General features: G+C 50.2%; 6 protein-coding genes across 6 annotated transcripts; 3 read left to right on the forward strand and 3 right to left on the reverse strand.

Annotated features, from left to right (window-relative positions):
• Positions 1-458: 458 nt before the first annotated feature.
• Positions 459-4,237, reverse strand: EJ05DRAFT_496997 (Sec6-domain-containing protein; the record flags this gene model as incomplete). Its single annotated transcript, XM_033746483.1, has 4 exons — positions 459-740; positions 790-954; positions 1,004-1,597; positions 1,979-4,237. The coding sequence occupies 4 exons, from the start codon at positions 4,235-4,237 to the stop codon at positions 459-461; spliced, it is 3,300 nt and encodes a 1,099-aa protein (XP_033604580.1).
• Positions 4,238-4,404: 167 nt separating this feature from the next.
• On the forward strand, positions 4,405-5,703 carry EJ05DRAFT_473065 (uncharacterized protein). The gene is made up of 2 exons (XM_033743312.1): positions 4,405-5,074; positions 5,123-5,703. Exons 1-2 carry the CDS (start codon positions 4,620-4,622, stop codon positions 5,646-5,648), a joined length of 981 nt encoding a protein of 326 aa, XP_033604581.1. The 5' UTR covers positions 4,405-4,619; the 3' UTR covers positions 5,649-5,703.
• A 112-nt stretch (positions 5,704-5,815) lies between these two features.
• EJ05DRAFT_507714 (sphingosine-1-phosphate lyase-like protein) lies at positions 5,816-7,972 on the forward strand. Its single transcript, XM_033747951.1, has 3 exons — positions 5,816-6,032; positions 6,087-6,564; positions 6,615-7,972. Exons 1-3 carry the CDS (start codon positions 5,935-5,937, stop codon positions 7,740-7,742), a joined length of 1,704 nt encoding a protein of 567 aa, XP_033604582.1. The 5' UTR covers positions 5,816-5,934; the 3' UTR covers positions 7,743-7,972.
• Positions 7,832-9,089, reverse strand: EJ05DRAFT_198447 (phosphatases II). The gene is made up of 2 exons (XM_033739717.1): positions 8,763-9,089; positions 7,832-8,633 (listed from the first exon to the last, which is right to left on the reverse strand). Exons 1-2 carry the CDS (start codon positions 8,867-8,869, stop codon positions 7,922-7,924), a joined length of 819 nt encoding a protein of 272 aa, XP_033604583.1. The 5' UTR covers positions 8,870-9,089; the 3' UTR covers positions 7,832-7,921.
• Positions 9,090-9,310: 221 nt separating this feature from the next.
• EJ05DRAFT_497001 (kinase-like protein) lies at positions 9,311-11,125 on the reverse strand (the record flags this gene model as incomplete). Its single annotated transcript, XM_033746484.1, has 1 exon — positions 9,311-11,125. The coding sequence occupies one exon, from the start codon at positions 11,123-11,125 to the stop codon at positions 9,311-9,313; it is 1,815 nt and encodes a 604-aa protein (XP_033604584.1).
• A 1,893-nt stretch (positions 11,126-13,018) lies between these two features.
• Positions 13,019-14,128, forward strand: EJ05DRAFT_497002 (uncharacterized protein; the record flags this gene model as incomplete). The annotated part of the gene is made up of 2 exons (XM_033746485.1): positions 13,019-13,710; positions 13,762-14,128. 2 exons carry the CDS (start codon positions 13,019-13,021, stop codon positions 14,126-14,128), a joined length of 1,059 nt encoding a protein of 352 aa, XP_033604585.1.
• Positions 14,129-14,704: the final 576 nt, after the last annotated feature.

The following is a 14,704-nucleotide window of genomic DNA, read 5'->3' on the forward strand; positions in this document are numbered from 1 at the left end:
AGCTTTTCCAATGTCTGCATCCCTACCCGAGCAGGGTACATGGTATTATGATGGCCTGATGTGTGATGATGATCACAGTGTGTTTGTCTGTCCAGGGCTTTTGGTACTCAATCTTTGGACAATTTCATGCTAATATGCACGAAGACAGATAGTGGAATGTCAACAGTCCATAAAAGGTCGTCTACGGACAAAAGACAAAGTGATACCCGGTACTTTGACACTCATGCGAAGACCAGGAAAGGTTCGAGACCTCGTTATTCCACATTTGTTAACTGTCGGGTGTGGTAGAGGCCGTGTACATTTCGACCTAGGTACGGGGCATACGGGGTCAAGGTACCGCCTGGGCGGTTTGATCGACCGTAACAGCCTTGCTCGAATCACAGCCTTTCCATCGTGCGACCCTGCCTGAGGAAAGTCGTCTGTTGTAAGCCAATCAAGTATGTGATTCACGCAGAGCATCATCCAGGCAGGGATACGAACTGTTCTGAGTCCATGTGCTCGGAAAGGACGCCTGTCAGTGCACAATGCGCTTGGGCTATTGTGTTGCGCAAGCCATAGATCGGTGCGACATTGGCCTGCATACTCTCCAGATGATTTCTTAGCTGATCCAGCAATGGCACAAGATCCTGATCTGTTTCATCTATCGAAGTGGCGTTGATCCTAGTCGAAAAAGCGACTTTTATGCTCTCCGGGTGGTCGTCGTCCCCAGTGGCTGCCGAGCTACGGAGTAAGGGGTGTAACTAGATGGCATTTAATCGAATGTTGTGCACTGGCGAAGCTGTTACATACCTTGGCGCCTGTCTGTCTATGTTTTTGTTCGGCTAACTTGGCCTTTGATTCGAGCTGCTCGCTCACAGCTCGATCGTGACTGAGGGCTCGTTCCTCTTTCTCTATTTCAGCTTCAAGAAGTTTAACGCCATGTAGTGACGCAGTGAGCTGTCCATCAAGAAGACGCTGGGCGAAGTCAGCAAAAAGTGTAATATTCCTAGGTATCGACCCTCACATTGCGCTCCATCAGTTTTTCCAGATCGAAATGTAACTCTTTTGTTTTAGGTGGAAAAGGCATATTCGGCAGTCGTGTCTCGAGTCTCTGTACAAGTTGGCCGAGAATCGCTTCTGCCTCCCTTCGATGCTTCTCATCCTTTCTCGAGGCTACCACAGGCCATTTCGCAGCTTTAAATATCTCTTTGACCTGGTCTTGTGCTGATACGCTAAGATGTGTCCATTTTGATTTCACTACTGACTGAGGAATGTATCGTGTTCGTGGTTTCAAATGTGGGAACTCCCTTCTCAGCTTTGCCGCTGTACGGTTGCGTTGACCTGGGTGCGCTGCCTTGCGACGCTGCGCATCCACGTTCCGGCTTAAAGATGATTGAGGTAGTTTACGGTGCACGACGGGTGATGGTTGAGCTAGCTCGTCCTCGCCAGGAGCAGTATCATTCGTTTTCTTCGACATGGCACGTTTGCGTAGAGCTTCGTGGTGCGACAGTGGTGAATGTGCCTTTTTTGCGGCTTCCTTGCTGTCCTTCACTGCAGCAGACGATTTATGTGGCACTTTCGTAGGGCGTCCAGGTTTGTTCGAGTGCGATTTTGGAGCCTAGAAGCTGTCAGATGAGGACCGCGAAGGAGCAGAAGGATCTAGCAGCATTTGGGGACTGACCATAATCGTCGTCGGGAGTCATCATTAATCGTCTTCGGTGGTCATGATCTTGACGTGTCGGCCGACACCGCGACGCGTCCGTTTGGCTTCTGCAAGGCGATATCACGCTAGTCGCATCGGGCTAAGATCTACATTATGGAAGAACATAAATGCATGCGGGTATCTTCGAACTTGGCTTTGAGGCACATTGTTTCATGCTTAGTAATATCAAAGAACCCAATATCGAGCATCCATCCGCTTCGAATCATAACGCCGACAAATGCACATGACGCTAATTCGCTCCACTGAGACCACCTACTACTTGATTTTGCTCATCACAGTCTCCGGACCCCTCTCTGCGTAAACTTCAGCAGCCTTTGCCTTTACGCTGTTCAGTGTACTTCTGTCAAAGTCGTCCCGAGCTCGCATAACAGCCTCAACCCAGCTCATACTGGTATCCCAATAATCGATTTTGAATTGTTCGTAGACAGCCGGAAGCTCTGCTTTCTCTGCATTAAGCATTCGGAGGAAGCCGTCAACGACGCGCCATTTCTGCTTTATAACGTCAAAGGCTGGAAATTGCTTGAAGAAGTCAAAAGCTGTTACAAGATCGTCTCGGATCTTGTCTCCGTATGGGTCACTTCGTCGGAACTTTACGCCTTTATTGCGTACTGAGCTGAGATACCGTACGAGTAGCTCATCTGCAAGCTCTTCTACCAAGATGTCCCGGAGCGAAGGATGTAGAACCCCTTCGTAGTCCGACAGGTAATCTTGAAAGGTGAGGACGAACTGCGAGATCCGTTTCTGGCCGTACCACGCTTGTGTAAAGAATTCTCCCAGAAAAGGTTTGAAATCGACAGCGAAAATGAGTGATGCAAAGACTGATATGCAGTGCGTACCGAGATCTATGTAGCCATCACGAAGACTGTCACTTGTCGCCAGAGCCTGTTGTGCGTATTGGGGAGACACTAATGGTGTGAAGTCGCGTGAGAATCGGGAGAGGTATGAGACCGACCCTTCTGTGTTGTCACCATCATCAATGCAGGCGATTTGATCGTTGGCAATAGCAACAATCCAGTCTTGGAGCGGCTGCAGTCCTTCTATATCTGCAGTGGGCATTGAGTATTTTTGCAGCTCATTGTCGATAAGATTCTGCCAGAGCTGTTGCCGCGCAGTCAGTGCTCGGAACATAGCTTCAACGACACCCTCTGCGACATCAGTCCGGTCACTGTTTCCTGCGACTGTCAATTGCTCTCGCAACATAAACCACAGATCTGGCAGTGTCTTGGTCCGGAAACAGCCGTTCTCATCTTGACTGAGAGATCCTTCCTGTCTTGAGAGGAACGTCTGCTTGTCATTGGAAGCCATACGGTCCATCCACTCTTCGACAGATTTGATAATCTGCTGCCTATATTCGCGGACAAGCTCGTCACTGCGGTTGTCGATGACGTGGGGAATCAAGTCGTCTTCGGATAAACCAAGTTTCTTCATTTTCGCATAATATTTCTCGACCCACTGCGCGATGATTAAGAGGTGAGCATTAGTTCGATCCTCTGCGTCAACCCGGGATATGAGCCAATCATGCATAGTATTGTGATATATGTTCGCATACGTTTGCATTATTCTCCATTTCTTGGGCATAAGTGTAACCATTCCAATTTTGACTGTATTGAGGTCGTTGAAGTACCACCGCAACTTCTTGTCCAGCCGGTCAGGCTCGTTCAAGAATGCTTGATTCGCCTGGTCCATCTGTTCTCGACAAACTTTTTCGATTGAATGCAAAAACCTGTCTTTATACCCTCGTACTTCTTTTGGTCCGGAAGCTATCGATTTGAAACGTGCTGCAAGCTCCTTATATTCTTTCTGTGCGTCCTGGAGGGCTCTGGCCTTCTTATCGTTCTTCTCCTCCGCATCAATGATGGTAGCAAGTCTTACGACCATACCATGATTGTTCGTCTGGACAAACTCGATGAGTGACATGCAAGCATAATCTATATGCTTGTCAAACTTCCCAATCAATTCGTCTAGGCGGTTGAAGTAATCTTGCAGAGTGTAGCCGGAGTTCAATTGAAGGTTCTCGAGAAGCTCCATTGAGGTGTTTGCCGACGATCTAATTTGGTCCATCGCAGAATCCTTGATGTTCCTAAGCTCGGTCAACCCATAATGCACCTGAAGCAGATTAGGTTGTGTGTCCAAGTCTTGTTCGTTCTCCTGTAGTAGTGCTTCGAGCTCATCCAGCTTTTCTTCGAACCTATCTATATCTCTTTTCATTGTTTCCACTTGCGCAAAGTTGCGATGCGTTTGTGCGACCAGATTGATATGAGGGAAGTCTCGAATCATCTGGGTGGAGTCTGAACATAGCTTGTCGATTTTCATCATCTCCTCTTTGATCAAATTTATGGTTCTTTGGCCATCTGTGATGCTGCCCATGCCGGATTGCGTTATTTCCAGCTGCTCCCTCAACCCTAATTTCAATTGTGTGTCTACGGCAGCCTTCTTGCGAGTGAACTCGGACTTTAGGGCGGATATCTTGTCAAGGTCCTCCGGATGGCGGAGAAGCTCCGCGAGCTTGACAGTAACGGTTTCCACATCATTCATGTCGTCAGAACGCCTGGCTAGTCGGAAATCCCAGCCTCGTGGGCACCAGTTGATGTGTCTCCAACTGCCCGGTTTCGCGTTGGAGTGCCGCTGCGAGTTTGCCGAAGATCTGCCGCATCTACCACAGGTGGGAACTTAACGTCCGGATCTGTACCTTTCCGTAAACAGGTGGGGCGTCCTACGTTGGAGCGTTCGTGCCATCATCGACTGGAATTATGCGAAAAGTATCTTCTATTGACCGAGCATCCGTCCAGACTGCCAAATCCATCGCCACTGTTCCTGATGCTCCGGTGCGGTATGTTTCACCCTATCAAAAGGTCCAAGTGACGTCCAAATCGGGAAATTGTGTGTAAAGCAAACCTACGCATCACGAGGCGCAATAATGGGTCTCTCTGATCTACAGCTTACCCTACGTGGAGTCCGCAGAGGAAGCAAGGCTAGTATATCAAGTATAGCAGCCATAGACGAGAGCTCAATCGTGCACCCGATGCTCAGATCCCGGAAGAGGACATTGTCAATACCATTGCTGCACCCGGCTAAAGTTGGACTCACGAAGCGGTCTTTACAAAGTACCCTGGATCAGGAACAATGCCTTCTATTTAAAATGCTCCCATACGAAATACGCTTGATCATTTGGGAGCTCATACTTGGTGGCAAGCATGTTCATATTTTCAATTGGAAAAAGCTTGGACATCAAGTTTGTCAAACGCTCGAGGAGTCCTCATACGGTGTTCGCCAAGTTTGTTTATTTCGGATGCCAGTAGATGGCACCACAAAAGCAGTAATACATGGAGCACCGCAGAAGCTTCTTCCTCTTTTACGAAGTTGCCGGCGAATGTATGTCCTTTCCCCCTGCTTGACCCAGTCAATCCTCATGTTCCGTAGATATTCCGAAGCCATTGACATTCTCTATGCCAAGAACATATTCGACTTCAATAATCTTCGCTATAAGATTGATGGTCTCTCCGATCGTCTGATGCCTTGCAGATGGAACTCGATTCGTCAAGTATCTCTCACGTGGTATTTTCCTTCTTCCAAACTTGATGCAGGACGACCGCTGGTAGAAAATGATTGGGACCGCTCTTGTAGGGCGCTAGCTTCAATGACAGGTCTACAGAAGCTTACCGTTGGATTGATCACGGAAAGAAGCACAATTGAACGAACGTACATCCGTGAGATCCTCGGTCCCGTGGAAAGTATTAGCACTACCGGCTTGTATGTTGACATATATGTATCATGGGAGGAAACCGAAGACAGCTCCAGAGCCGAAAGAACACTTTTAGGGCGTGATGTGCACATCGTGCTACATCATTTACCGACGATTGTCTCGAAGGCGTATAGTGAAAGCATACATGCACCTCGAGACATTGGTTCATTATACAGGCCTAGGCAGACTAGCACTATAAATTAAAATCGTCTTTTCGTGTCAAGCTGCAACAAGGTTGACTTGAGACAATATAAGCACAGGGTTCGTGCATATCGGTAATGGGTATATATGGGGTATGCATGATGCATTTTGACGCTTCGGAGCCGGGATCAACGGGGCATAGCGTCGCTTCCGTATCCGCCTCCCGACGTGTTAGCACGAATCGGCTAGTTGCATGTGACGGCATCTTGCAACTTCTATAATAAAAACGCGGCGGCGTTCATATACTGCGATGATCACCTGTACAATCCCTTACCATCCTTGAATAACCATGCCTGGCTCCTCGAGGTTACCGGTCAGCCTACGAGACACCATCAGCGGCCCAAGAGCATCGGCGCGCAAACAACTACTGGCCCTGAATCTTGACTTGTGAGCTCTCCCGAGGCGCCCCGCGCATTACAACGTGTTAACGGGGATTACTAGATTGAGGAACATCGTATTCGCTCTATTCCTCCTACGATGGTCGCGTAAAGCCTTCTATCAGCTCAAGGGCCGCGGTATCGCAGGCTCTTCTGTCGACGCGTACATATCGATCCGGCGCACCTTATATGGCATATTTCTCAGGCTGCCTGGTGTTCGATCCAAGGTTCAGGCCGGCATCGATCAGTCCATCATTGATCTCGAGAAGAAGCTTATCGCAAGCGGACCAGACACAGAGCGCTTCCTTGCGCTTCCACAGAATGGATGGACTGGAGAAAAGGTTAGACAAGAGCTGGAAAAGCTTTATGAGATGAAGCATACGAGGTGGGAGGATGGAAGGGTCAGTGGCGCAGTATATCACGGTGGAGATGATCTTATCAAGTTGCAAACGGAAGCTTTTGGAAAGTTCACTGTCAGCAATCCGATTCATCCAGATGTCTTTCCTGGTGTGAGAAAGATGGAAGCAGAGATCGTGAGCATAGTATGTGTGATTCAGGGTCAATTCAATAGCAACGTTAACCCTAAGAATAGGTTCTCGGAATCTTCAATGCGCCACAGGGCTCTGGTGGGGTGACAACGAGCGGTGGCACTGAGTCTATTCTTATGGCTTGCCTCAGTGCCCGACAGAAAGCATATCATGAGCGCGGAGTCACTTCGCCGGAGATGATTCTTCCTGATACGGCTCACACTGCATTCCGCAAAGCAGGCGAGTATTTCAAGATCAAGATCCATTTAGTGAAATGCCCTGCCCCGCATTACAAAGTACACATCCCGTCCGTGTCCCGACTCGTCAACCCGAACACAGTCCTGCTCGTTGGGTCGGCACCCAACTTTCCACACGGGATCATCGACGATATCTCGGCCCTGTCGAGGCTTGCAGTCCGCAAGTCAATACCTCTGCATGTCGATTGCTGCCTCGGCAGTTTCCTTGTACCTTTTTTGCAAAAGGCAGGGTACGAATCGGAACCTTTCGATTTCCGCCTGAAGGGTGTCACCAGTATCAGCTGCGATACCCACAAATACGGTTTTGCACCAAAGGGTAACTCTACCGTACTGTACCGAACAGAGAAACTGCGAAGCTACCAATACTTCGTCTCTCCAGACTGGTCAGGGGGTGTCTACGCTTCACCCTCGATTGCGGGATCCCGCCCTGGAGCACTCATAGCTGGTTGCTGGGCGAGCTTGATGACGCAAGGCGAGAACGGGTATATCGATGCGTGTCACAAGATTGTCGGTGCCACTAAACGCATTGAGTCTGCGATTCGCGACGACCCTGCGCTCAGCTCTGATCTCAAGGTTATCGGCCGACCCCTCGTCAGCGTCGTTGCGTTCTCGTCATCGACACTATACATATATGATATCGCAGATGGCATGTCAGCCAAAGGCTGGCACCTGAATGCTTTGCAGGATCCACCAGCCATCCACGTGGCTGTGACGCTACCGATCGTTGCGGCAGCCGACAAGATGTTGAAGGATCTCGCAGATGTGCTCGAGGAGGAGCGAGAGAAGGATCGGAAGCGGATCGCGGAGGGCAAGGGCCGTAAGGGTGAGGCGCGAGGGAGTGCCAGTGCTCTGTATGGTGTGGCGGGTAGTCTGCCCAACAAGGGCGTTGTCGTAGAGCTCGCAAAGGGCTTCTTGGACACACTGTACAAGGCCTGAAGGAGATGCACGGTATGTGTTACCCACAGACGAAGGAGGCGGTCGTGTACTATATTCTAGTAACCAGAAATAGCACCATCGGAAGAAGCACAAATCTATGCATATGATCATCAGAGCCACACTGGCTACAACGCCAATCCGTTCCAACATCATCACCCTTCTACCCTCTCCACATACAATCAAGCTTCCTCCCCAATCTCCACCTCCCCCTCCCCCTCCCCCTGCCTCCGCACCCCCTCCAACACCCTCCCAGGCCTCGCCATAATCCCCACCGCAACCCCAACCATAGCCCTCACCCGCTCCCTATTCAACTCCTCCTCCCCCATCACCGCCAACCTCCCCTCCCTCTCCCTCCTCCACTCCACAAACACCCCCTTCTCCACCCCATCCTCCTCCCCACGAATCGCACATCCACACTCCTCCCACACCCGCAACTGCCGCACAAACCCCTCATTCGGCGTAATCACATCTCTGCTCTCCCGTGCCAGGTCCAGCGCCGCGGCGTATGTCAGTCCGCGCGACCACATCAGATATGCTACTATGACGGCGCCGCTGCGCGATATGCCTGCGCGGCAGTGCACGAGGACGCCGTGGATGGGGTTGGGGTCGGGGTCTTTAGTTGTGCTGCTGTCATTTGATTCATCGGTGACGGAGTCGGGGCTGCTTTGATGACGTGCCAGGGCAGAGTGGATAAACGCACAGCAGTCTGCAAAGTGGCTGAGCAGGTCGGCGAAGGGGTCGTCTGCGACTGGGACGTGTTTGAATGTGCATGTAGCGCGGATGGTGGGCGAGTAGGGCGGGCGTTCGTGGGGCTCGAGGACGGCGAGGATGTGGGAGATGTGGTGGGTTTCGAGGCAGTCGGTTGTGGCGGAGGAGGAGAATGCGAAGCGGCTGTGCGGGTTAGAGGGTTTTTTATTCGGGGTTGGGTTTGTGGGGGATAATATTGGTGTACAGGGGAGTTGCTGATGGTGGTTCTTGATATGCATGTTATGGTGTGTTTGTTAGTCTTTGAGTACTGACCGTCCGGATATGAAGAGGCCTGGGATGGCTTTGATGGGTGTGATATGGGCGGAGGCCGGACCTGGGTTATCGACCCAGTCGGCGTTGAGTAGGATTGGGGTTGTCATGGTGCTGACTATAGGTTAATACAATGTTCGACAGAATCCCAATGTTGAATCTAAAAAGTAGTATATCAAGATGTTCAAGATCAGATGAACAGGCTACAGGATTCGAGGGTGCCTTGCGGCTGACCCATGCAGCCACGACCACGTGATATATGTACAATCCATTGATTGATGAGTGGCATCCTCCTCATTCTAATTCCAAAAAGTGGAAGCCTTGGGGCAAGCGTCATCATTACCCGACTCTTGCCATGAAGATAGAAATGTATGTGACTCCAAGCCAATATTCACGCAGTCCAGATACGGAGTTTCAAGGATTGCTGCAAATGAGGACAAGAGGGTATCACATGAGCTGATCTGAAGAAGATGAAAAGAAAGGCCTCAGTCCGTAATGCCAACGTGAGATGCATTCGCTAGAATCGCTTCAATCGTTATGTCGTAAATCATTCAAGTTACGGAGGCGAAAGTCCTCCTGGCGGTCCGGTCATACCATGGTGATGTATTCACCTGCATGCTTGAAGTTCGCACAGTAATGTTCCGTGCTTCCAAATCTATACCGTCTAAGCTTCTTCGTTTGGATACCTGTCTTGAATCATGCCACTCTTGTACGCGAGGCGCAACGTCACGCACTCTCCATCTCTTCTTTGGATCCTCTGCCATGAGGTCTTCGACAAACTTGAGCGCATGTCTCTCCGCTGTAGTCGAGTCTTTATTCATGCGTAGTCGATTAAAAAAGTCATTCCTGATAAGATCCATATTCGCATGGAAGCTAAGACCAGAACCATTTTTCCGGCGCCAGTTGTCAAAGGTATCTAAGGAATAGCCCCTAAGGACAGCTAACATGCAGAGAAATACACAACCGAGTGAAAATGCATCGGCAAGGCGAGTCGATTTTCTCTCTTGATTCCTGATGACTTCTGGTGCAGCGTACACAAAAGACGGGTCTGCTGCATGTGACTTTGCTGGTGAGTCTTCTAGCTCGTCTCCAACGCCAAAAACCGAAAGCACCACTCTACTTCCATAGATAAGTATCTTTTGGGGTCTGATACTGCGATGAGTGATCTTCCGAGGGGGCGAATGAATGAAAGCAACGGCTTGTATGATATCGTTGACCCAGCTCAGAAGTTGGCGAGATGTAGTGGCGTCTGGTATTCGTTGGATGGGGCGCAGAAAATCATCCAAGTTGCATTGTGCTGGCATCGTGATGAACGCTACTGTAGATCTTTCAGCGTAAGAACACAATATCTTGGCCAAATTCGGATGATCAAATCGGTTGAAAGACAAGATCTGTTTTACGAGACTTTCTTGTTGAGTAGGTCGAAGTTCACGGTAGCTCTTGCGAACGTAGACTATACTCTCAGATTCACCCAGCCATGACACCCGATCAACGACTTGACCAGGGCTTTCCGAGTCCTTGACTATGCCCTGGCTCAAGATAGGAGTTCTCTCATTCTTCTTAAACTCAAAGTGCTGTCCATTACGCGGTAGCTTCCTGGCCATCACCCGCCATTGCGTCTCAACTATCTTCTTTGGCTTTGCTGCAATTCGTTCCAAGTCTTCTTCCTGGAAAGGAAGTTGGTCGTCTGTCAACATGTAGAATGAAGCCCTCGGAAAAGCTGCAACATCTTCGCACATCAAAAACAGCAATGCAACGAATGGGTTTCGGCAGGCCCAATTGTAAGCATTATTCTTACTCTCCTGCGATACGCCAACCCGCACAAGCAGCGACGGATAGTGATGCAAGAAAGACTGCGCCATATGCTTCGTAATCACTGTGCGCTCCAGTGATTGCAAGTCGAGCAGGTACGCATTCTGGCGATTCTGACTAGGGGTGGACGATGTAGGATATTCGAAAACCCTCTGGATGGGCTCCGGACTCGAGACGCCATAGTTTGAATTATTGAAGCCAGCTATCGCATTGTTTGGTCGGAGCGGCTGCGGAGCCTGCACAGGAGTTGTCGAACGACTCGTGTATTGAGGGGTTCGAGATTCAGGAGTGCCGCCCGAAGGCGACCTCTTTGCAGCCGTGTAAGCAAACCACGGGTTAGACGAGTGCGAGGGCTGAGGAGATTTGACAGTAGGGGTCGACTGCGGCGTCCACGAAGACATGGGCGACTGAGCATATTGAGTAGGAGTTATGCTACGGCTGGTCGAAGACGTTGATGCACTAGACGAGGATTGGGGACGTGGACTTTCTTCCCACCCACCAGAAAGGTCTAGCAGCGACGGCGCTGAATGCAGGTTTGGATACCGGTTAGCCATCTGATCTAAGCGTGACTGGATTTCCAAGCCCAACAGCAGTTCCAAGCAACAGTGGATGCTTGTGAGAAGAATCGACGCCTGTTCTGCATCTGTTGGACAGGGGTAGAGCAAGTGTCGATATCAAGTCATGGTATGTTAGATCCAGAAGTTGGCGATCACGTGGACAGATATGCCCTATACTCCAGAGAGTCTGGCACAGATAGCACAGAGAAGAGACGATCGAGGAAATAAGAATGGTGGAGGAGACAAGACGATCGTTTGTGCGGCGATCGAGGGGGGTATGGTGGAGGAAGAGATGGCTGCGGGATGCAGGTCCGGCGACGATGAACACGACGGAGGAATGAACGGCATCTTCAGTGTTCAGTCGAGGAGAGAGATCAAGCGTCTGATGTGTTGGCACCTAAGAGCATGAGCATGAGCGTGAGCATGAGCATGCAGGCGTTGGTGCATGAAGGTGGTCTTTGTCGTCATTAGGGACGGCGAGGGTGAGCGAGTATGGAGGCAGCACGAAGCTCGACCCTGGTGAGTTAGCGGCCGAATTGTACACATGGCAGCTCCAGACTCGCGCTCGCCCTCATCGCATTCTGCTCTCGTTCCCCCATCTGTCCTGCACCACCGCATCACCATCCTCTATTTTGCTTGTGTTCGGTCCGAATGGGAAACGCGTTCCTGAGCGATGCATCCGCCTTCGATTATTACGGCCCAAAGGCGACCGACACTATCGCCTCTTACGATGACAGATAGCTAGCGCGGGCATGATAGACCGAGTCGGCTGCCTGGCCCATCTCAGATCCACCAGAGGCCGGTAGACACATAAGAAAAGAGGAGGACGTTGATATTGGCCTCATACCACGTTCCGAGTCGCTCGTTTCCGCCATCAGCAAACAATATTAGCTGTCAAATCTGATCTCTAATATCCGAGAAGTTGGCCTTCTGCAGGCGGATCTGTGGGCCTCGTTGTCGGCCAGCAAGCGCCGGCGGCCAACAGAACCACTGGGGGGCTTCCTGCGAGTCATGCGATGGGCAATGATAATGATTAAGCCACTCAGTAGGCGTCATGTCTGTGATAACAGCAGCAGCCGTGCTGTAGATACGGTAGGTAGGCGGTGAGGACGTTCAAAGTATCAGGTTGCGCTGCTTGAGGGACGAATGGTAGGAGAATTGGTAGGAGAATGAAGAGTGAGACAAAAGGTGTCGCCAGGGCTGTTGGGGCTCATCGCCTGGACGCGTCTGATTGGCTGCAACTGGCCGCCCTATACCATTGTCCAAACCTCCTCCACTTGTTGACTACTCTTAGGCGCTTCAACTGTCTCACTCTATTCACATCTTTCTGTAGCGCTGAGGTCTTGATGAGCCTCTTTTCTTTTCTTCAAGCAAAGTGGCGCATGTGGATTCTCCACCGTCAGCAGCGGGAGCCGCCTTCTATCCTGTTCTGGGATAATCACTCGATCATGCATCACGCTCACAGATCCTTCGTCGCAGTCCCCTGTCATCGCCATTTATGCTTTCACGACTCTGCGCCAGAGATATTGCCTTCTCTGTGTTTGTAAACTCGTCTGGAACTGTTTCTTGTCTCGGTCGCCTGTCAAGTACCCTCTCTTCATCATACTGCTCATCGCTAGGCTGGCACTGGCTGATGTGCTTTGTTGCGTCTCGTCTTTCATGCGGGCCGATTCCCTCTATCTCCTCACATTCTCATTCTCATTCTCATTCTCAGCTTTTCATTTTACATTCTAATCACTCGGCATTTTTGCTGAGCGCCGTTCTTTTCGTGCATCACTGCGCTGCTGTGCAGCTTTGCAGTCGATTTCGTTAGCTTCGCCTCTAATTTTTTAACTACACTATTAATTGGTCCAACTCCACAAGCACGGCGCGTACCACCAACAAATCACGATGCGGCTCTGGTCATCTATTCTCCGTGGCTTGCTGCTTACCTCGCAGGCTGCGCAAGTGTCTACCAGCAGTATACATGAGGCAGGATTCCTCTCTTCCAATTTCCTTCGAACTAGAGGCGAGGACATCGAAGCACATCTCCGCCAACATGCAAACGATAGAATCAGGAGCATGCAACGAAGACAGACACCTTCAGCAATCGCAGGAGCTCCAGGACCTTCACTTAGCCCGGCTTCTGGAGATGCATCCAACTTTGACCTGAACGCGTGGCAAGCGCAGACACAAGCCGCTTGCATGAATTCAATAGCCGCACTTAACGGGCAGGCCTCAAACCCAAGTGGCATGGCCGTATGCTACAATCTTCCTTTCCTCGACAACAGTACCGGTGTCTTCCAGGCAGAGTTGCGACTGTACAACGTGTCTGCTCCGGTCGATACGTGGAAAGGTGTGACGGAGAACGATATCAGCTTGGAGTTGGCATACACTGGAGCTACAGTTCAAGCTACGAATGATACGTTCGCCAAACGTGACACTACATTGTCATGGCCTCCGGTCCGTGCGAGACTCGTATTGAAGCACGTGGCAACGACGAAGCTCGAGGCCAGACAGGACGCTTCTAGCACAAAGGAGCTGCAGGTGTTGAACTATGTCGGTCGAGTGAATGCTAACTTGTTGGGCAGTGCCATGTCCAAGTAGGTTTTTACAGCCACTCATTCAATCGCGCTGTGTCTGACAATCTATAGTCCTCGACTACAACAGTTCCTCGTACCGACGATCCGTCTGACAGCGACCTCACCAAGTACAAACGAACAGGTCAACACAGTTCTCTCTTCAAGCGAAGCATCCTTTGTCAACGGAGTCTTCTCCCAAGCAGCCGTGAGTAGCCCAGACTCGGCCGCCCAAGCATCCGCATCCGCGGCTGCAGCCATACCCTTCGTGTTACCAGGCGTTACCTTTGGAATCTTCCCTGTCGGCTTCATCATCACCATGTCCTGGACAGTCCTTTTCGTCGCAGTCGTCGGCTATGGAACCTGGGGCAGATATCAGTTTCGAGAGCATTACCGGAGAAGGGTCAAGAGGGATCAGGCCATCGCGCTCAACAACATATGATCGATTTCCCAGACGATCATCATTTTCAGTATTATCATATATCATATCTGTAGCATTTAGCGATCATAAATCAGTCTTTTTTTTCCCCTTTGAAATCCGCTTCAAAGTCGTCTTACATGCTGCTACGCTTGAGACCCTGATCCTCTCTCATGACACTGTGCCGATACTTTTCTGAAATCTACGGTCAACTCCTGGTCTCATACCACTTCGCACAGATACAGCTTTGTTAAGTATGAGCTGCAAAGTGCAGCAGCTCCGTATGGCTCTGCTCTGTCTTGCTCTAGTACTATCTCCAGAGGAGCAGCATATCATAACAACCCACACACTTCACCTACAACCACAGCCGTGCTCCATGTCGAAACATACTCTCCTAACTAGTAGATATACACCTTTCTATCTAGTGTGACAGATCGATGTCCGTGACCCTAGACACCTACACATAATGCTATAGTTGTTACCCATTATACTAAAAAAATGCCAATTCACTTTTCCCAACTATAAAGCTCACGAAGTTCCACGATCGTCATTATCTATTGGAATTACCTATTCCATTAGATAAGAATACAAAGTAATTGG

Source organism: Pseudovirgaria hyperparasitica (assembly GCF_010093815.1).
Source record: "Pseudovirgaria hyperparasitica strain CBS 121739 unplaced genomic scaffold EJ05scaffold_2, whole genome shotgun sequence".
NCBI lineage: Eukaryota > Fungi > Ascomycota > Dothideomycetes > Acrospermales > Acrospermaceae > Pseudovirgaria > Pseudovirgaria hyperparasitica.